At 41.6% G+C, this 20,858-nt stretch overlaps 1 protein-coding gene across 5 annotated transcripts in view; it reads left to right on the top strand.

The window, feature by feature from the left end:
* The first annotated feature begins 1,518 nt into the window (after nt 1–1,518).
* SLC39A12 (solute carrier family 39 member 12) overlaps nt 1,519–20,858 on the top strand; it is an 80,194-nt gene continuing 60,854 nt past the window's right edge. For 4 of the 5 annotated variants that reach the window (XM_059184012.1, XM_059184016.1, XM_059184017.1 and 1 more), the window contains exons 1-4: nt 1,519–1,617; nt 2,533–2,876; nt 10,972–11,253; nt 14,990–15,197. In XM_059184012.1, the coding sequence (XP_059039995.1) occupies nt 2,616–2,876; nt 10,972–11,253; nt 14,990–15,197 (751 nt within the window). In that variant the 5' untranslated portion in view covers nt 1,519–1,617; nt 2,533–2,615. Of the gene's footprint in view, nt 1,618–2,410; nt 2,877–10,971; nt 11,254–14,989; nt 15,198–20,858 lie in introns of those variants that run through there. The other variant, XM_059184013.1, reaches the window with a different exon arrangement.

Genomic DNA, 20,858 nt, shown 5'->3' with positions numbered 1-20,858 from the left:
ACACCAATGCGTGAGACAGATAAGGCTGAGATGGTCCCCCAGTGGGGGTGGCCACAGGCCAGGAGCCTGAGCTGCTAGGAGCTTGTCCATGCTCCTCTGCCCTGAGTCCACTCCCTTCTCTGCCCCGACTCAGGGCCCCAGCGGGGGAGCCCTGACCCCTTCTTCACTGCTCTCCCTGCTGGACTGATGATTTCCTCTCTCTCTCTCCTTTTTGTTTTTTTAAGATTTTATTTATCCGAGTACAAGCAGGGGGAGCGGCAGACAGAGGGAGAAACAGGCTCCCTTCTGCGCAAGGAGTCTGATGCAGGACTGGATCTCAGGACCCGGAATCATGACCTGAGCCAAAGACAGGTGCTTAACCAAAACTGAGCCACCCAGGCGCCCCTGGACTGATGATCCTGGACACTGACTCCCGCTCAGCTCACCAGAGGGCTCAGGAGAAACAGGTCAAGTCCCTTCCCTTGACAGTTGAGGTAAATCCATCTGCTCTGTGATGTGTGTCATTGGAGAGAAGCTGGGCATTTCTGGGAGCTTTTGCCCCCCTGTTTCCATAAGAGTCACAGCATTCTCTAAGGTTGTCTCCCGCTGTTGCTCCCAGTTCTCACATCGTTAGTGACGGAGAAGACCGATTCCCCCGATGTCTTTCTCTTTTCATTTCCTCTGCCCCCCACGCCAAGAAGCCCCACTCCCTCCACACCCTCCTCACCCCGACCCGGGCCCCGAACTCAGAAGCTCGTCCCTTCCCTGCATCCTTCGGCATCACGTGGTGTTTCATGTGCCATGGGCCACGTACACGGACTTTGTCCATCTGGAAATCGTGGGGTTTACCTTCTCTGACCTCCTCCACAATTTAGCACTTTGTTCGCTCAGTCGTTGCTTCGCTAATAATTTGTCTGGAACGTTTTCCACAGGGTCTTGGGATACTTACATCATCGCTCCTACCGCAGACTCTGGGATCATGACATGTATAGGCTAATTCAAGTTCCCGACTTCCATTCTCTTACTTCCCAGGTAAGAACTTTATGCCTCCAACAAATACTTTTCTTTCTGTTTGAAGATCTCTTTTTACAGATTTTCGAATGCCTTAGGTCTTTTAAACCTCTTGCACCTTATGTAATGAAGGGCTTTATAGAGCTTATCTTTTCAACAAATCTTTGGCTTGAGTATGGCTAAAACAGTTACAGAATCCACTGGAAAGGGGAAAAAAAAGATCTTGATCTAACACTAAAGCCTTTCCATTCTGCAAGGTGAAATCCTTTGACCTAGATCTGTCCCTTAAAAGGCAAGGGACTGTAAGAAATTCTAAGTTTTTCTTTGACTTTTAAGAGCATTCATAAATACTGATATAAAAAGTCGGGTTCACCAGCCAGTTTTATTTGATTTTCCTGAAAATCTGCCAGACAGAAAGTTCTCATTTTTATCCACCTTCATTGTTACCCCCAGAGCAGCCCTCTCCATAGCAACTGAAAACCTCTTTGGGTTGAAATAATCCTCTCCAGCTCCCAGTGCACAGTCAAGGAATTTTAAAAACAGAGGACTTTGTAACCACAAAGTACTCTCTAAGATTTAAAAGGCCACGGAGCTCCAGATAAATAATCATTTATCTTTCTCCTAACGGTAAGCACCACATTTAGAAATGTTTGTCTTATTCTCTGTCATTTTTTAAATGCTAACTTAAGAATCTTAAACTCTCTGTTTTCTTAACCCATAGAAGTTATCCCAATAACACCTCTACTACCCCACAGTCATTATTACCTCATCTTTGGGCCAAGATCTGACATGAGATGCTGTTCACATTTTGCATTCCTTAGGCAATCGGGTGAAGGGATTATTATCTTTATTATTTATTTATTTATTTATTTGCAGAAAGCTGATTGGCTCTCAAGTTGTCCCTCATGCCTTTAGTGACCATTGAGTTTGTGGATTTATGACAGCTCTTGAGGTCTTGAAACCCTGGGCTTTTTCTGCTAGTTGGTACTTTTAATAAACTAAAACCTTAAAAATGACCAGTGTCTAAAAAATGAAAAATGAACAGTGACTGTTTTCTTCTAGTCTTCTTCCTTAACAAAAACCGTCCCATTCCGTGTGACATGGTAATTTATGGAAATGTATTTTCTGTTTATTTTTTATTTACTTACTTGAGCAATGAGGACCCTCAGCCATGAGAGTTCTACTCTAGGATGGGGGAAAAAAAACAGCGTATTTCCTGTCTGGGTCCTGGGACTAGTACCTCCTGCAGGGTGAAGAGAGAAACTTCTTCCTAATTCAGTTCCTCTGTCGAGTTTAGAGAGAGGCAATCGCACGAACTTCTTGGCTGTTCTACAGTTTGAACTAAGTGCACAGCCCTGAGCACTGCCTGCTGTTTGCAGTTATAAATGACCTACACACACACCCCCACACACCCCCTCATCCCCCGCTGCCGTTCAGAACCGGCTGACCACTGCAAATCAGCTTAGCCACCCCATTAATGAATCCTTTCAAACACATTGCAGGAGGAATAATTAAAGCCTTTATTTTTTCCCTTTACCACAGAAGTTCCTCCCATTGCAAGTTTACACCGACAGCAAGCCGCCTGACTCCATCACACAGGGTCTCCAGGTAAAGGAAGGGTGGAAATGCGCTTCTGGACAAAGCTTCCAATATTGGGGCTGCCCGTGTTCCTTTTCCTCGGCCTTGTCCCCTCTACTGAGACGGAAAGACCCTCCACGCAGGACAGCGGCAGCCCCTGGAGCTCCGACCACCTGACAGAAGTACTAGGAGCTCTGTCTGCCGGTGACCCCCCACCCCTGAACCATTCGAGAAGCCTCATCAAAACCTTGCTGGAGAAAACTGGCTGTCCGCGGAGGAGAAGTCGAACGCAAGGAGATTGCAGTCTGGTTAGTGCATTAGGGTATGGGATCAGGTACCGGGGGCGTGTTCCAAAGAGAGCCGTGGCTTCTCCAGCCCTTTACTTCGCTAAAGGAAAATCAGGACGCAGTACCTGGGGGAAGGGGGGGGGGGGGTGGCGCCTTGCGGTGTCATAACGCCTGCAGCTAGGGTACTGCGAGTCACTCACTCAGCATCCTCTATACAGCACGTCGAAACAGGGGGAATTTTATTTTATTTATTAAAACGGTAAAGTTTCTGGAAGCCTTTCTGCAACCCTCCAGCTCATGGAGAGGTATTTAGCTGCAAGTGTGAGCTTTTAGTTCTCTCTTCTTTCTGATTTACTATTTTATTTTATTTTATTTTATTTTATTTTATTTTATTTTATTTTATTTTATTTTATTTTATTTTTTGTGGTTGTGGAGAACTTGTGCTTCCCTGGTTAGATGCTCTTCATTTGGGGGAGCAGGATGATAATGATAAGATATTTTTCTAACATTGAATTTTTGAAGTACTTCATCCTGGGAGTTGATTGGTGTTTTCTAGAATGTTGCATGGTGGGTCGCTCATGAATTGGATAATCTCCTCTCAAAAAGGACACATCTGACTGGCGCTCACGTGAGGCAGTCGGTTGAGTCTTGGTTTCTTGGTTTCAGCTCAGGTCTTGATCTCAGGGTCATGGGATCGAGCCCCATGTCAGGCTTGATGCTGAAGTGCAGAGTTTGCTTGAGATTCCTTCTTCCTCTGTCCCTTCTGCTCATTCTGTCTTTCTCCCTAAAATAAGTAATTTTTTTTTTTTTAATGACACATCTAACCTAGGGAAGAGAAGTGCTGTAGATGGAGCTAAAATGAAGCCTGTGGCTCGAGGGGCTGGGCTCCCAGGTTTCTCTTGGTCTGCCCGGCGACCCTCAAACCCTGTCCGCTCCTCAGCGCTGTCTGGGCAGCTTTCCCCAAAAACCATGCTGGGGCTTTTTCCTCCCTCCATGGTAGAGACTTAACTTGCCTGGAATGGAATTTTTAAAAATATCCTCCGCAGGCTGCTTTCATGTAAAATCCACCTTAATGTAAAGTCTGCATTTAACGTAAAACCAGAAAGTCTCCATCAAGGAGGGGGGACCCACAGAGTTAGGAGCCCATATTGTCAGAGGATAGCAAACAAGAACAAACAAAAACACCATTCACCATCCCTTTCCTGATTGACGAGATCTTTTTTTCCCCAGAATGAATCTACAAATAAATAAATAAATAAGCAAATAACTGCCTCCAGCCAAAAAAAAAAAAAAAGAGAGAGAGAGAGAGAGAAAAGAAAAAAGTTTGGCAGACTTTCTCAATCATGCTTCATTCTAGGGGAAACATTTCCTGGCCAAGTGTTTTGTTTTTTGTTTTGTGTGTGTGTATGTGTTTGTTTTTCTTTCTTTTTTTTCATGACAGAGGGGTCTTACTAATAGAATTTTTTCTCTGCTCTTTGCAAACAATAAATAATTTGATAATTAGTGAAATTCCCAAAGGCTCCCAGAGAAAACATGTGTTAAAATAGGCAACTCATCTGTAATGACATTAATTTATATATATAGCAACATAAGACTTCCCCATGGAAATAACTCAGAGTCATATCTTATTAATGTCCTCTGAGAATTTGCTTCAGGGAAATGTTCTCCTCTAATGACATAAAGTGCCTTATTAAGGCTGGTTGAATATTAGTCTAGCTAGGACGAATGTAAACATGCAAAATTGTTCTCCTGGTTTTTTTGAGGGGCGGAGAAATTGTTTTGCACTTTTTGTTTTCTGTGACGTTACCAAGCATTTGACCAATTTATCTTCTGTTTGAGCTATTTCCTTTCCTAGGAAGTGAAACCCTTGTCTTGAATAGCCCTCTTGCTGCAGCTCTCTCTCTGTGGAAAAGACTGAGGTTAAAAAAGAGAAAGAAAGAAAGAAAGAAAGAAAGAAAGAAAGAAAGAAAGACAGACAAAAAAGAAAGAAAAGGGCGAATTTCCACTTCACCTGCTCAGAGAGCTACACTTCACCTGAGCTCCCCATAAGCGAGGATCCCATGAAATCTCTCCTTGTTATTCATAAAAAAGCCAGGGAGAAACAGTGTCCTGTTGGTTTTTCAAACAATCACATTTGGCACAAACCACAGGGCTTCAGCTTGTTCTTGAATCTCTTATGTCTTTTTAGAGACTTTGTCCATTTAGAGGCAGCATTTGTATTAGAAATTCTGTGGTAAATAAAATCTTAAAAAAGAAAAGAAAGAAATTCTGTGGTAAAAAGAGGGCAAGGGGTTAAGTTCATATCCTTAAATGTGTGGGGAGAAAAGAGGGAAGTAGGTGTCTTAAATTTGTGAGGAGAAAAGAAAGTCCCCAAATTTATTTCCTGTTTAACTAAAAACTGAGTGTGTATGTGTGTGTGTGTGTGTGTGTGTGTGTGTGTGTGAGAGAGAGAGAGAGAGAGAGAGAGAATCTGCAGTATCTGAAAACACTGCGCATTTAAAAATAAATCCATTCAAGCTTTAGCCTTTGAAAATGGATAGTCTTGCCTGATCATGGCCTTTTTAACATTTTTTAATGAGAAGGTTAGAATGGAGTTTTAATGAATTTAATGAGGGATTAAGTAACTCTAAGTGAATAAATTCCACTTCAGTTGTGGTGGGAACCATGACCCTACATGGATTCCAGACATGGTGAAGGGATAAGAACCCGGTGTCTGGGGTCAGCCAGCACTGGGCCCAAATCGTTGTTCTGGTACCTTCTAGTTGTTGGGACATGTTGAACCTCAGCTCCCTCATCTATAAGACCCCAGTGCTGGTTCTCTCCTCAGGGAGCTGTGTGTGAGGACCACATGGCCATGAGATGGGGCACAACAGCTCAAGCTCTCTTTGTCCCCTCGCATTTCCTATACACCATGGACATGTCCATCCCCTTTTCCCAGGGACCCTGGAGTGGTGCTGGTGAGAAATGAGATAATCCTCAGCATCCCCCTCCTGCCCTGTCCCCAGACTTCCCTGCCCTCCATCCCAGGGGTTGGGGATTTTATCCAAGATCTCTAGAAGATTCTCAGACACCTTCAAGGTAGAGAACCACAGGTTTAAGGTCCTGCATTTAATTCAGTGCTCCCTCCCCCATTTGTCATTTCTGTCCCAGGATAAACAAGGAACAGCTCAAACTCTATCTTGTTGATATTACAGGTTTTTCTTATCTTAGGAAGACTTATCTCTGTTAGTCAGAAATCTCACAGAATCTGGTATAGCCACACAAAAAGCCAGTACCTGCCATCAGCCAACATTCTTCCAACTCTTGATTTGGCAGGAAAAAGATGAAATATAATTTCCCTCTTAGAGTCCATTATAAGCCCCCCCCCCCAAAAAAGAGACCTTAAAAAAATCTCAGAACTTGAAAAAGGCCAGTGGATTTATCCATAACAATAGTCAAACTTAAACACCTTTGCATCTAAAATCTTTTAAGTTTATCTACAAGTATGACAACTGTCCTGTTAATGCAGAAGAAAGATTTCCTCTTGTTTTTGTCACTGAAGCTTTCCTAGCATCAGCAACGAACAAAACTAAATTAGGCGGCTGGGGAAGGTGATCTGATTTGACTACAGGAATCCAGAATCTGTTTGTTTTCCCTTTGAAACCTGATTGCCTCCACCTGACAAGAAATCAAAGGGAAAATCGATGGATTATTCCGGAATGAGTCCTTTCTTCTTTAACAAAGAATCACTTCACCCGAGTTAGCTCCTTAGACGGATCTTGTTGCCTATGAGATGGAAGTATTTGCAAAATTTTACTAGACATTATTTCCCAAACAAAACCCAGCCACTGCTAAAAGTTTTAACCATATCTAGTGATGATGAATTGGAAAGTCCAGTCCCCCACGCACCCCCATAGAGTTTTCTGTCCTGTCAGTGTCTGTTAGATCTCATGATGTGCCCAAGAGTAGTCTTTCCTCAAGCCACTGCCTTCCATATGCAGGTAACTTCTTAAAAGTCCAATATCATAAAAAGGCAAAATATTGTCAGTCCACGGTCACTGGATTCCCCACTGAGCTTTATTCAAGCAGGCATCAGAAAATTAAAGTAAGGTTAGAGAACTTGTGTTCATTCGAGATGAAGGAAATCTCTCATCAGACAGAATGAGATGTTCCACTACTATATAAACATTTTCAGTCAGAAATCAATTTACCTTCCCCATTCTATGCTTTTCACAAACCATATCTCATCCTGATCTCTGCTGCCCCAGGCCACATCCCTCCTCTTCTGTTTTTTCTTTCTTTCTTTTTTTTTGTTTTGTTTTGTTTTTAGGTTTTATTTATTTATCTGACACAGAGAGGAAGAGATCACAAGTAGGCAGAGGCAGGCAGAGGGGGAGGGAAGCAGGCTCCCTGCTGAGCAGAGACCCCGATGCAGGGCTCGATCCCAGGACCCTGAGATCATGACCCGAGCGGAAGGCAGAGGCTTAACCCACTGAGGCACCCAGGTGCCCTATCCCTCCTCTTCCTATCCTAGAGTACATTGAGGAGGAGCCATGCACGGAGAGGGGTCTCAGGCACCCTGGATGCGATGAAGGGTGGCCATGTACTCTGCTATGCGCTGTCAACCAAACCCTGGCCATGTGTGCCTGGTCCTGTGGCCTCGTGGAAGTGCCATTTTTTGTTCCACTGGCACTTTGTCCGACATACCCAGACTCATCAAACAACCTGAACGGCACTTGACAGTCTGTCAGCAAGAATTCATTCATTCTTCTTGTGGAGCTATGTCCTTACTGATTTACATTCGAGCCTTATCCATCCCTTGGTATCCTTTTTTTTTTTTTTTTTAAGATTTTATTTATTTATTTGAGAAAGAGAAAGAGAAAGAGAACACAAGCAGGGGAAGGGACAGAGGGAGAGGGAGAACAGAGGGCCCCCCACTGAGCAGGAAGCCGTACATGGGATTCGATCCCAGAACCTCAGAATCATGATCTGAGCCAAAGACAGATGCTTAACCCACTGAACCACCAGTCTGTTGGTCTCCTAATTGACCTTTTTTTCTATCAAACAGGAGGGAGAGTAAATTTCTGGTCAAAAGGCTGCACATTAAGTACATAGTTGGGTCTACAGCTTATGTTCTTCATGGCACAAAACAAAGGAATAAAAGAATAAAGCCTATCCGTGGCGGAGGGGGAGTTAAGATTGGGCAGTATTAGCTCTGTGACCTTAGGTACGTTGCTTAGACTTTCTTAAACTTGGTTCTCACATATGCTATAGTTATACCTTCCTTGTAGAAGGAAGACATAACTCATGCTGGATTCTGTGCGTTGCCCTTGCATACTGCACAGAAATGTACCCATTATTACCCATTACCCATATAATAATGTACCCATTATTCACTGTGAGTTAATTGGGTAATTGGTATTCTCAGTGCTTAACATTATGCAGAAATATTTGGTGGGTTATCAAATAGGCTGGGGACATTTTGTTTTTTCCATTTAAAATAATGGAATCATATTCTCACCATCAAAAAACAGATGATCACATTTTTTTTTTCCAGAACCAATTAGATTTAGGTTTTTTTTTTCCAAGACCTTATTTATTTGACAGACACAGAGCACAAGCAGGGGGAGCAGCAGGCAGAGGAAGAAGTAGACACCCCACTTAGCAGGTAGCCTGATATGGGGCTCAGTTCCAGGACCGTGGGATCATGACCTGAGCCAAAGGCAGATGCTTAACTGACTGAGCCACCCAGGCATCCCACCAGTTAGATATTTGTACTGGGGAATGCTTGAATACCTAAGGTGCTTAGCAGTGTTCTGGACACATGGCTCGATTACACTTTTGTTTCAACTGATTCGCCTCCCTAAGTCTTGGTGTCAGCTCTGCCAACAGCTACCAACCCATGAACTTTTCTTGTGGGCTAATCAAGAAACAGAAAAGGGCTGGGTTGGTTTCAGTGGTGAAGCTTTATAGCCACATCGAGTTGGTCTTGTTGGGAAGCCTGTTTGTTGAGTTCTTATCCCAGTGTAGCTGAGCTGGGGTGAGAATGGAATCTGTATAGCTCATGAAGAATGAGACAAATGCTTTGCTTTCGAGACAGATGACATGTTCCTTCCTGACTCAGACGGTATGTCCCAAATGTTCCCTGGTGGGACACCCAGCACACGTGGAATTATGACGCCTGAAGCTTCCACCTCAGAGAGTAAATTAAAAGATATTCTAGTAAACTGTCCTGCTGTGGGGAAAAAAAAAATCCCTCTGGGGCTCAGGACAGGCATCCCTTCATGCCTTGACTGAGACTGAGGCTATGCCATGGGCTGCTTCTGGTATCCTAGGAGAATTCTTTTTTTTTTCCCCCAAGATTTTATTTATTTATTTGACAGGGGTCACAAGTAGGCAGAGAGGCAGGCAGAGAGAGAGAGAGGAAGGGAAGCAGGCCCCCTGCTGAGCAGAGAGCCCGATGCGGGGCTCGATCCCAGGACCCTGAGATCATGACCTGAGCTGAAGGCAGAGGCTTTAACCCACTGAGCCACCCAGGCACCCCCTCCTAAGAGAATTCTTAGGAATGCCTCACCGTCTTTGAAGTAAGGCATCTCCTGTTTTGTCAGGAGAGTTTCCCTTCCACAGCTCTGTGTGTATCTTTTTTTTCTTATCGTCCCATCATTACCCAAAACACCTTCTGCCGTGTGAACTTCCCAGAGGAGCTGAGCCGGGCGTCGGGCTGTGTGTGTGAAACAAAGAAATCATCGTGGAAGTATTTTTAAGCAATTCTCTTAGGTAGGGTAAAGGCAAGGCAGATGGCATTCATCATTGCTTTTCACACCTCCCAAGAGCCAGGCATTGTGCTCGATGCTGAGGATAGAACTGCGCACAGACAAAACTTGGCCCAATGGACCACTTGTTCTCAGGGGAAGAGAGAAAATAAACATGGAGAGAAAGCAATTTTAGAATACTAGGGCCACAAAGAAAATAAATCTATTCTATACTAAGGTTGCCACTAGACCCAAGTGACTGCTGGGCATTTGATACGTGGTTCATCTGAATTGAGACCTGCTTGGAGGTGTAAAGTGCACACCAGATTTTGAAGACTTAACCCGTCCAAAAGAATGTCAAATAGCTCATGAATAATTTTTAAAAACTTGGATGACATGTCGAAGCAATCTTACTCTGCATGTATGTTTCAAAAAGGGACAGTATTAGATACGTTATTAAAGTGAATTTCGCTTTCTAAAATGTGGCTACTAGAAAATTTAAAGTGACATGTGGCTCACCTCTGTGGCTTGGGTCCTGTTTCCACGGAACAGCGCCACACCGGAGAACGTGGGGCAGGGTTGGGGATTTCCTATGCTAGAGATCCAAGGCACAGTTGGGCCACTGTTCTTCAAGCAGGGACCCCACTGTGGCAGATCCGGAGATAACCCCTCCTTCCTCCTCCAGAGGAGTAATGCAGGAACACGCTGCAGGAATCTGCTGGGTTTGGAGACTCCAAATGGGACCATGCACCAGAGATAGAAACACTCCGTCACAGGCCAGAGGAGCAAATAGTCAAATAAATAAATAAAATCTTGGGGGAAAAAAAAAAAAAAAGAATTCTCCTAGGATACCAGATTTTCCTATTCTATGCTTTCCTGAAGCATCCCCGAGGGGGTGTCACTATAAGCTCGATCTGAGAAACGAGGGGGAAGAAGACCTGATGCGTGGTGGGAAGGAGCTTGGTGGGACTGATGGAAAATCACATCAGGGGCAGAAAGTGAACGAGAGGTGGGAAGACGTTAAGGGAAGAGAAGGCTGGGAGGTAGGCAAGAGCCAGACGGATGAGAAAGTCGTGTAGAGCGTCGATTTCATTCTAAGTGCGATGGGGACATTCCTTTAAAAGCCAAAGAGTCAACTGCTTTTACTCCAGGCAACATACGGAGCACTGGAGATAGAAGAACTCCTCTCCGGGAGTAAGGGCTCCCCCAAGAGGGCATCCCTGACGTATGAAAGTCCAACCTGGATTATCTTATTTGAAGCTGACTATTGGGGCTGCCCACCTTTCCTTACTGCTCATAAAATAATAAGGGGTGGTCGTTAGTGTTCTAGGACTCTTCACTAAGCCTTGTGTCTACTTGTGTTTTATTTTGTGTTTTTGAAACAGTGCTTCGAACCAGATGCCCTGTTACTAATAGCTGGGGGAGATTTTGAGGAGCAGCTCCGAGAGGAAGTGGTCCAGAGAGTTTCCCTTCTCCTCCTGTATTACATTATTCATCAGGAAGAGATCTGTTCTTCCAAGCTCAACATGAGTAATCGAGAGTATAAATTTTACCTACACAGCCTCCTCAGCCTCAGGCAGGACGAAGACTCCTATTTCCTTTCACAGAACGAGACAGAAGATATCTTGGCATTCACCAGGCAGTACTTTGACACTTCTCGAAGCCAGGTAAGAAGGGCCAAGGTGCCAGCTGGCTTTGCTCCTGAGATACAGTCCCTGAGCCTTATTGCCTGTCACTTATTTATCCCTAGGACAGTCAGGGACTCTTTAGAGAAGGCTTTGTGGCTTTCAGTTATGGGATGTTAAGTGATGTCATTTAAAATTCTGAGTATAAAAGGGGGAGATGGGATGAGTAATGATTGTAAAATGAGTTCTAGCCAGAAGGTGGGTGGGCAGGAAAGCCAGGTGACGGGGCAGCGCTCTTCTCCTGCACATGAAAGCGAGTGATTCACCGTTCCTGATCAGTCTCCAAGGACTGACCCACGTCAGGGAGGGCACCGTGCCTATTTGCCTTGCCTTCTGGCCAAGAAAAAAAAAAAAAAGGTGGAACCATTTGAGGGAGAGGAATTTATCATTAGTTACCTCACCAGAGAAACAGCTTGCAAAAAGCATTATTCATGACCGTCAGCCCAGACCATATCTCTTCTGCAGCTTTTGATTCCTGCTGCTTCTGTTCAAGGGGTCTCTGGAAGTGGTTTTCTCCTCTCAGGGCTCCCACTGTGAGGAACCAGGCTCTTGGTCCCTTCTGGCCTTCATTACTGTTCCAGCAAAAGGTGGCCTTTCAATTACCTTTATCAGCTTTGCAGTGGGAAGTCTGAGTGGATAAAGTGCTCTGAATATTAAAAAAAGAAAAAAAAATTAAGCTACATTTTCTTAAAGAATTGTGCAACCGCCTGTGCAGTTTGAAGAGAGTTGTGAATCATTTTTTTTTTTCCTCTTGAATTTTTCATTGACATGTGTCTTTGAGCTGCCGTAACAAAAATATAATAGACTGGGTAGCTTCTACACAATAGAAATTTATTTCTCACAGTTCTGGAGTTGAGCGAGAGTCCCCATCCTGGTTCAAAAGATACCATCTCCTCCCATGGTGGAGGGAGTAGAGAAGCCCTCTGGGGTCTCTCTTATAAGGGCACTAATCCCATTCATGATGGCTTCACTCTCATGACCCAGTCAACTCCCAAAGGCCCCACCTCCTAATACCGTCACAGTAGGCGGTAGGATTTCAACATATGAATTTGGATGAGGGGGACACAGTCATTCAGTCTACAGGGACGTATGTAGGTATATTTGATTTTGGACCTCCTTTCTGGCTCCTGGGAGCCCAGAGGTTTCTGTGCAATCATGCTGTGGCCTAACGACCAGCAAACATATCCTCCAGTTTGTGGTAAAAATGTTTAATTTCTCGTGTGATTGGCACACAGATGGAAAGACTGCTTCTTAAAGACTGTGTGGACGTCACTCTGGTAACTCTCATCTCACGAATCTCAAAATAGGGCCATATTTTTGTTTCCACTTCCAATTGAGAAAATGGGTTCCTTTCTGGAATTCAGTTTCTGCTTAAATAAGGAAATAGGCCCACATATAATTTCTTCGGTGCAACATCTATATGATATGAGATCAGTTCAAATTAGCCACTAGGAGTTTAGTCACCCCATCTGTTACTGCCTTTTGATGCAGATAAAGTGGGAATGAAAACCCTGCTCTTAAAAGCAGATGGTGTGTATATGTTCAACGCAGATTTCTGGTTATCCAACACATACTGCAAATTCCTGGGCTTCCAAGTGTATGTGAGATTAAACATTCCTAGAGCAGAAGAAAATAATTCAATATTATGTGTAGGCCTACTTTCTCCATCTCTTCAGTCAAGAATTAAGAGCTCTTGTTGAGTCGTTAGGCCTTAGAGCTTTTGTCTCCTTGAGGATGGCAATGCCATCCTTTAACCCATTCACTTGGGCTGGAATTCCCTTAGGAATCCTTAGTCAAGTCAACCCAGACTTTTACAGGAGGCCAGTTGGCCTCTCACTGGAGGATGCCACTGTCTCCAATTAGAGAGTGTGAGGTCACGGAAGGTGCTGGTAGACCAGGCCCACCATTACCAACAGGTAGGTCTTGATCTACACAGGATTGGGCCTCCATAGGTGAAGCCACTAACAGGTGCTCTAGGTGGGCCTTCACCAGGTCATCAACAAAGAGCTCTGCACTGGAGGACCCTAATATAGCCACCCTCCCTAGTGGCCCAGAATGTTAATATCCCTCCAGACCCTCCCTTCTCTTTTGTCCAACTACTGTTGATCTCCTTGACTCAATCTGTTGCTCCCACCTCTCTCTGTTCTTTCTACTGTTGGCTGTTTCCATGATGAATAAACAGGGATCTGTACAGACTTCTCTACTAGCCCTGACTCTTCGATGAGGGAATAGTGGATAGTATTACCGTCCTACATTTGACAAACCCAGAAACCTGAGCCATTTTTAACTCTTTGGACTCCTTCACATTTTCTTCCAAATCCTTTGTAATATTCCTCAAATATAGCCATTTTTCTATCTCTAGTGCTACCATCTGAGGTCAAGAAATACCTTGGGTTAATCAATAACTTCTTAACTTTACTCCTGCTCTTTAATTCTAGCCCTGGCAATTTATTCACTACTTTACCACCAGAGCGACATTTCTATAACATACCTTACTGTATTACTCTTTTGTTTATAATATTAATGTCTTCCCTGGAGCCTTTAGGGGAAAAGTTTTCATAGCACTGAGTATAAGATTCTTGTCACCTTCTTCAGCTTACTCTATCCGATGCACAGCTAGACACTGGGTCTCACAATAATAGTAGCGAAGACTAGCTGATTGTGTCCTATGTACCAACTACTATATTAAGAATTTTTCATGCATTAGTCTAGTCCTTTTTTATCAATAAAGAGTATGAAGGTTGGCAAAGTTAATCATTTTGCTCAAGGTCACTCAGTTACAAATAACAGAGATAATATTAAAGCCTTACCTGTCTATCCCAAGCACTATGCTGTGGAACTCACTTTAATGATATGAAAGTCCCATCACCATCTGTGTTTCCATTTATTTCTACATTTAAGAGGAAGAGTATTTAAGAGCTTAGGCTACAGAGTCCTATCTGGGTGTACACTGGGACTCACTTATCAGCCCAGTGATCTGTGTAAAGAGTATCCACTGCACAGAGCTCTGGGAGATTGAAAAGAGAGAATAATGTAATGGACTTAGCACAGTGTCTGGCACACAATAGGCACTCAATAAATGTTTAAATGAGTGAATTGATATTCCAGTGGAATGCAAGGCAAGAGTCTCACCTTTTAAAGACTCATAATTTCATTGAAGAAAATTGATGTACACATGGAAAAGATCCTAGGTTCAATGGAAGTTCAAAAACATACTGTGCTAACTTTGATTTGCACTTACCACACGTTGAACTTGAAACTAAAGGCAAGGGTGAAAAGAGAAGTTTCTTATGATGACACAATACAACAGAGCCAGTATGAAGTCAAGGTCAGGAATATATATTTGAAAGTCGTTACACTTCAGACTCTACTTGAAGCTGGAGAGAAACAGTTCTCCAACTGGAAGGGTGTGAACAGTAAGAATAAGGGATCTTCTTGGAGAAAACTCATCTCTGAAGGAATAATGAGAAAGGTTAAGTAAATAAGGACCAGTAGGATGGGTGTTAAAAAATCCAGTGTCAGGGTGAATAAAAGAAACAAGAAGTTTCCAAGCAGAATTTCGAGACTAGAGAATGAGGGTAGTCCTGTTCCTACAAACAGTTCAGACCTCTGTAAGGTAAAGAACTGTTTCTTGTCTTTTGGGGAAATCCTAGAGATATTTTAATCAATGTAACTTCAGAAGTTCAAACTTTTCTTTTTACTATGTATCTGATTTCAGTGTATGGAAACCAAAATGCTGCAGGAAAAATCTGGAATATTGAGCAGTGATGGTGCTGATGAAAATACACTTCCTCAGTTAGCAGCGACAATCATCGCTCTGTCCCTCCAAGGTGTTTGTCTGGGGCAAAGAAACTTGCCTTCCCCAGACTATTTTACAGAATATATTTTCAGTTTTTTGAATAGTACAAACACTCTCCACCTCTCAGGTAAGAATGCTTTTCATGAATTTAACTACTAAGTCATTCCTACTAAATGAGTTGTGCCTAAAAGAAAGACTGATGCTTTTTTATGAATAAATTTGTTCAGGTATGTTCTAAACACCCATTTCATCTTACATGTAGTAAGAGAGCTCAGACCTTTTCAAGGCAACCATGTGGTGATGGGGCAAAAATAGGGACTTGACCCATTTATTGATGATATTATGGATATAGAGCCAACGGAGAGATTTTTATGACCTGCTATAAGTACTAAGGAACACTTTTCTACTTGGTACATGGTCCTGAGCCAGGGGTCGCATAATATTGCCAAGAGTGATGAAAGGGTATGCCAAATGATGCAAGAACCTTGGTAGAGTTTTCTTATAATCATAACAGTAAATATTTAATTTTAAGTAAAAATCATGTGAACTATCCACTCTGGCTACATTCATGACTGGCAGCTTTTTTGAGCTCCAAGATAAAACAGGATGCTAGGAATGGACTCAGAATGTTTGTCTGGCGCATTTCTTTGTCCTTGACAAGATATTAAAAATGAAATGAGTTTTATTCATTAAATTGTATTCATTAAAAATGAAATGAATTTTAATTTTTTAAAATTATTTTTATTAATATATAATGTATTATTTGCCCCAGGGGTACAAGTCTTTGAATCATCAGGCTTATACATTTCACAGAACTCACCATAGCACATAACCCAACCACACTATCCCTACCCCATATGCCCATAACCAAACTACACTATCCCTACCCCCCAGCAACCCTCAGTTTGTTTTGTGAGATTAAGAGTCTCTTATGGTTTGTCTCCCTCTCGATCCCATCTTGTTTCATATTTTCCTTCCCTACCCCCCACAACCTGTGCACTGCCTCTCAAATTCCTTATATCAGTGAGATCATATGATAATTGTCTTTCTCTGATTGACTTATTTCACTCAACATAATACCCTCTAGTTCCATCCATGTCATTGCAAATGGCAAGATTTCACTTTTTGATGGCTGCATAGTATTTCACTGTATATACATACCACCTATTCTTTATCCGTTCATCTGTTGACGGACATCTAGGTTCTTTCCATAGTTTGGCTATTGTGGACTTTGCTGCTATAAACATTCGGGTGCACATGCCCCTTTAGATCACTACATTTGTATTTTTACAGTAAATAACCAGTGGTGTGATTGGGGGGATGTAGGGTAGCTCTATTTTCAACTTTTTGAGGAACTTCTATGCTATTTTCAGAGTAGCTCCACCAGCTTACATTCCCACCAACAGTGTAGGAGGGTTCCCCTTTCTCCACATATTCGCCAACAGCTGTCATTCCCTGACTTGTTAATTTTAGCCATTCTGACTGGTGTGAGGTGGAATCTCATTGTAGTTTTGATTTGTATTTCCCTGATGGTGAGTGATGTGGAGTACTTTTTCACATGTCTGCTGGCCATCTGGATATCTTCTTTGCAGAAATGTCTGTTCATGTCTTCTGCCCATTTTTTGATTGGATTATTTGTTCTTTGGGTGTTGAGTTTGCTAAGTTCTTTATAGATTTTGGATACTTGCCCTTTATCTGATATGTCTTTTGCAAATATCTTCTCCCATTCTGTCAGTTGTCTTTTGATTTTGTTGACTGTTTCCTTCACTGTGCAAAAGCTTTTAGTCTTGATGAAGTACCAATAGTTCATTTTTGCCCTTGCTTCCCTTGCCTTTGGACATGTTTCTAGGAAGAAGTTGCTGTGGCTGAGGTTGAAGAGGTTTCTGGCTGTGTTATCTTCAATGAATTCAAAAAACTCAATGAATTTTAATGACTCCCATTCTCACATTGAGGTCTTTCATCCATTTTGAGTCTATTTTTGTGTGTGGTATAAGGGATATGGTCCAGTTTCTTTCTTCTGCGTGTGGCTGTCCAATTTTCCCAACACCATTTGTTGAAGAGACTATCTTTTTTCCATTAGATATTCTTTCCTTCTTTGTCAAAGATTCATTGACCATAGGATTGAGGGTCTATTTCTAGGCCCTCTATTCTGTTCCATTGATCTATGTGTCTGTTTCTGTGCCAGTACCGTACTGTCTTGATGATTACAGCTTTGTAATAAAGCTTCCAGTCTGGAATTGTGAGGCCACCAACTTTGGTTTTCTTTTTCAACATTTTTCTGGCTATTTGGGGCCTTTTCTGGTTCCATATAAATTATAGGATTATTTGTTCCATTTCTTTGAAAAAAAATTGCTGGTATTTTGATAAGGATTACATTAAATGTATAGATTGCTTTAGGTAGCATAGACATTTTCACAATATTTGTTCTTCCAGTCCAGGAGCATGGAACATTTTTCCATTTCTTTGTGTCTTCCTCAATTTCTTTCATGAGTACTTTATAGTTTTCTGAGTACAGATTCTTTGCCTCTTTGGTTAGGTTTACTCCTAAGTATCTTATGGTTTCGGGGGTAGTTGTAAATGGAATCAACTCCTTAATTTCTCTTTCTTCTGTCTTGCTGTTGGTGTATAGAGATACAACTAATTTCTGTGCATTGATTTTGTATCCTGACACTTTACTGAATTCCTGTACAAGTTCTAGCAGATTTGGAGTGTAGTCTTTTGGATTTTCCATGTGAAGTATCATATCATCTTCAGAAAGTGAGAGTTTAACCTCTTCTTTGCCAATCCAGATGCATTTTATTTCTCTTTGTTGTCTGATTGCTGAGACTAGAACTTCTAGTACTATGTTGAACAGCAGTGGTGATAGTGGACAGCCCTGCTGTCTTCTTGACCTGAGGGGAAAAGCTCTATTTTTCTTCATTGAGAATGATATTCACTGTGGGTTTTTCATAAATGGCTTTGGTGATATTGAGGTATGTACTCTCTATCCCTACACTTTAAAGAGTTTTGATCAGGAAGGGATGCTGTACTTTGTCAAATGCTTTTTCAGCATCTATTGAGAGTATCATAGGGTTCTTGTTCTTTCTTTTATTAATGTATTATATCACATTGATTGATTTGCAGATGTTGATCCAAACTTGAAGCCCAGGAATAAACCCCACTTGGTCGTGGTGTATAATCCTTTTAATGTACTGTTGGATCCTATTGGGTAGTATTTGATGAGAAGTTTTGCATCTGTATTCATTAAGGATATTGGTCTGTAGTTCTCTTTTTTGATGGTATCTTTGTCTGGTTTTGGGATCAAGGTAACGCTGGCCTCATAAAATGAGTTTGGAAGTTTTCCTTCCTTTTCTATTTTTTGGAACAGTTTCAGGAGAATAGGTATAAATTCTTCTTTAAATGTTTTGTAGAATTCCCCTGGGAAGCTATCTGGCCCTGGGCTCTTGTTTTTTGGGAGGTTTTTGATGACTGCCTCAGTCTCCTTACTGGTTGTGGGTCTGTTTAGGCTTTCTATTTCTTCCTAGTTCAGTTTTGGTAGTTTATATGTCTTTAGGAATGCATCCATTTCTTCCAGATTTTCAAATTTGCTGGTATATAGTCGCTTATAATATGTTCTTATAATTGTATTTCTTTGGTGTTGGTTGTCATCTCTCTTCTTTCATTCATGATTTTATTAATTTGGGTCCTTTCTCACTCTCTCTCTCTTTTTTTTTTTTTTTGATCAGTCTGGCCATGGGTTTATCAATCTTATTAATTCTTTCAAAGAACCAGCTCTTAGTTTTGTTGATTTGTTCTACTATTCTTTTGGTTTCTATTTCATTGATTTCTGCTCTGATCTTTATTATTTCTCTTCTCCTGCTGGGTTTAGGATTCCTTTGCTGTTTTTTTCTCCATCTCCTTTAGGTGTAGGGTTAGGTTGTGTACTTGAGACCTTTCTTGTTTCTTGAGAAAGGCTTATATCACTATATACTTTCCTCTCATGACCACACTTGCTGTGTCCCAAAGATTTTGAACAATTGTGTATTCATTTTTATTTGTTTCCATGAATTTTTTAAAATTCTTCTTTAATTTCCTAATTGAGCCATTCATTCTTTAGTAAGATGCTCTTTAGTTTCCATGTATTTGAGTTCTTTCCAACTTTTCTCTCGTGGTCGAGTTCTAGTTTCAGAGCATTGTGGTCTGAAAATATGCAAGGAATGATCCCAATCTTTTGGTCCCAGTTGAGACCTGATTTGGGACCCAGGGTGTGATCTATTCTGGAGAATGTTCCATGTGCACTAGAGAAGAATGTGTATTCTATTGCTTTGGGATGGAATGTTCAGAATATATCTGTGATGTCCATCTGGTCCAGTGTGTCATTTAAGGCCTTTATTTCCTTGTTGATCTTTTGCTTGGATGATCTGTCTATTTCAGTGAGGGGAGTGTTAAAGTCTCATACTTCTGTTATGGTCGATGTGTTTCTTTGATTTTGTTATTAAGTGGTTTATATAGTTGGCTGCTCCCATGTTAGGGGCATAGATATTTAAAATTGTCAGATCTTCTTGTTGGACAGAAACTTTTGAGTATGATATAGCATCCTTCCTCATCTCTTATTATAGTTTTTGGCTTAAAATCTAATTTATCTGATATAAGGATTGCCACCCCAGCTTTCTTTTGATGTCCATTAGCATGGTAAATTGTTTCCCAACCCCTAGCTTTAAATCTGGAGGTGTCTTTGGCTCTAAAATGAGTTTCTTGCAGAGAGCATATCGATGGGTCTTCTTTTTCTTTTTCTTTTTTTTTCCAATTCATTCTGATACCCTGTGTCTTTTGATTGGGGGCATTTAGCCTATTTGCTTTCAGGGTAACTACTGAAAGTTATGAATTTAGTGCCATTGTATTGCCTGTAAGGTGACTGTTACTATATTTTGTCTCTGTTCCTTTTTGGTCTATTACTTTTAGGCTCTCTCTTTGCTTAGAGGTCCCCTTTCAATATTTCCCGTAGGGCTGGTTTGGTGTTTGCAAATTCTTTTAATTTTTGTTTGTCCTGGGAGCTTTTTATCTGTGCTTCTATTTTCAGTGACAGCCTAGCTGGATATAGTATTCTTGGTTGCATATTTTTCTCATTTAATGCTCTGAATATATTATGCCAGTCCTTTCTGGCCTGCCAGGTCTCTGTGGATAGATCTGTGGCCAATCTAATATTTCTATCATTGTATGCTACATTGTATGCTATCTTATCCCGAGAGGATTTTCTCTTTGTCACTAAGACTTGTAAGTTTTGTTATTAGATGACAGGGTTTGGACCTATTCTTATTGATTTTGAGGGGGCTCTCTGTACCTCCTGGATTTTGATACTTGTTTCCTTTGCTATATTAAGGAAGTTCTCTGCTATAATTTGCTCCAATATACCTTCTGCCCCTCTCTCTCTTCTTCTGGGATCCCATTTATTCTAATACTGTTTTGTCTTATGGTATCACTTGTCTCTCAAATTCTCCCCTCATGGTCCAGTAGTTGTTTTTCTCTCTCTTTTTCTCAACTTGTTTATTCTGTCGTTTGGTCTTATATATTGCTAATATTCTGTTATGCCTCATTTATCCTACAGTAATAGCCTCCATTTTTTATTGCACCTGATTAATAGCTTTTTTTTTTATTTCAACCTAGTTAGATTTTAGTTCTTTTATTTCTCCAGAAAGGGGTTTTATTTCTCCAGAAAAGGATTCTCTAATATCTTCCATGCCTTTTTGGATCCCTGCTAGTACCTTGATAATCATCATTCTGAACTCTAGTCCTGACATATTACCAATGT

Source organism: Mustela lutreola, chromosome 8 (genome assembly GCF_030435805.1).
Source record: "Mustela lutreola isolate mMusLut2 chromosome 8, mMusLut2.pri, whole genome shotgun sequence".
NCBI lineage: Eukaryota > Metazoa > Chordata > Mammalia > Carnivora > Mustelidae > Mustela > Mustela lutreola.
The sequence above is the reverse complement of the archived record's forward strand: the minus strand, read 5'-3'. Positions and strand labels throughout refer to the sequence as shown.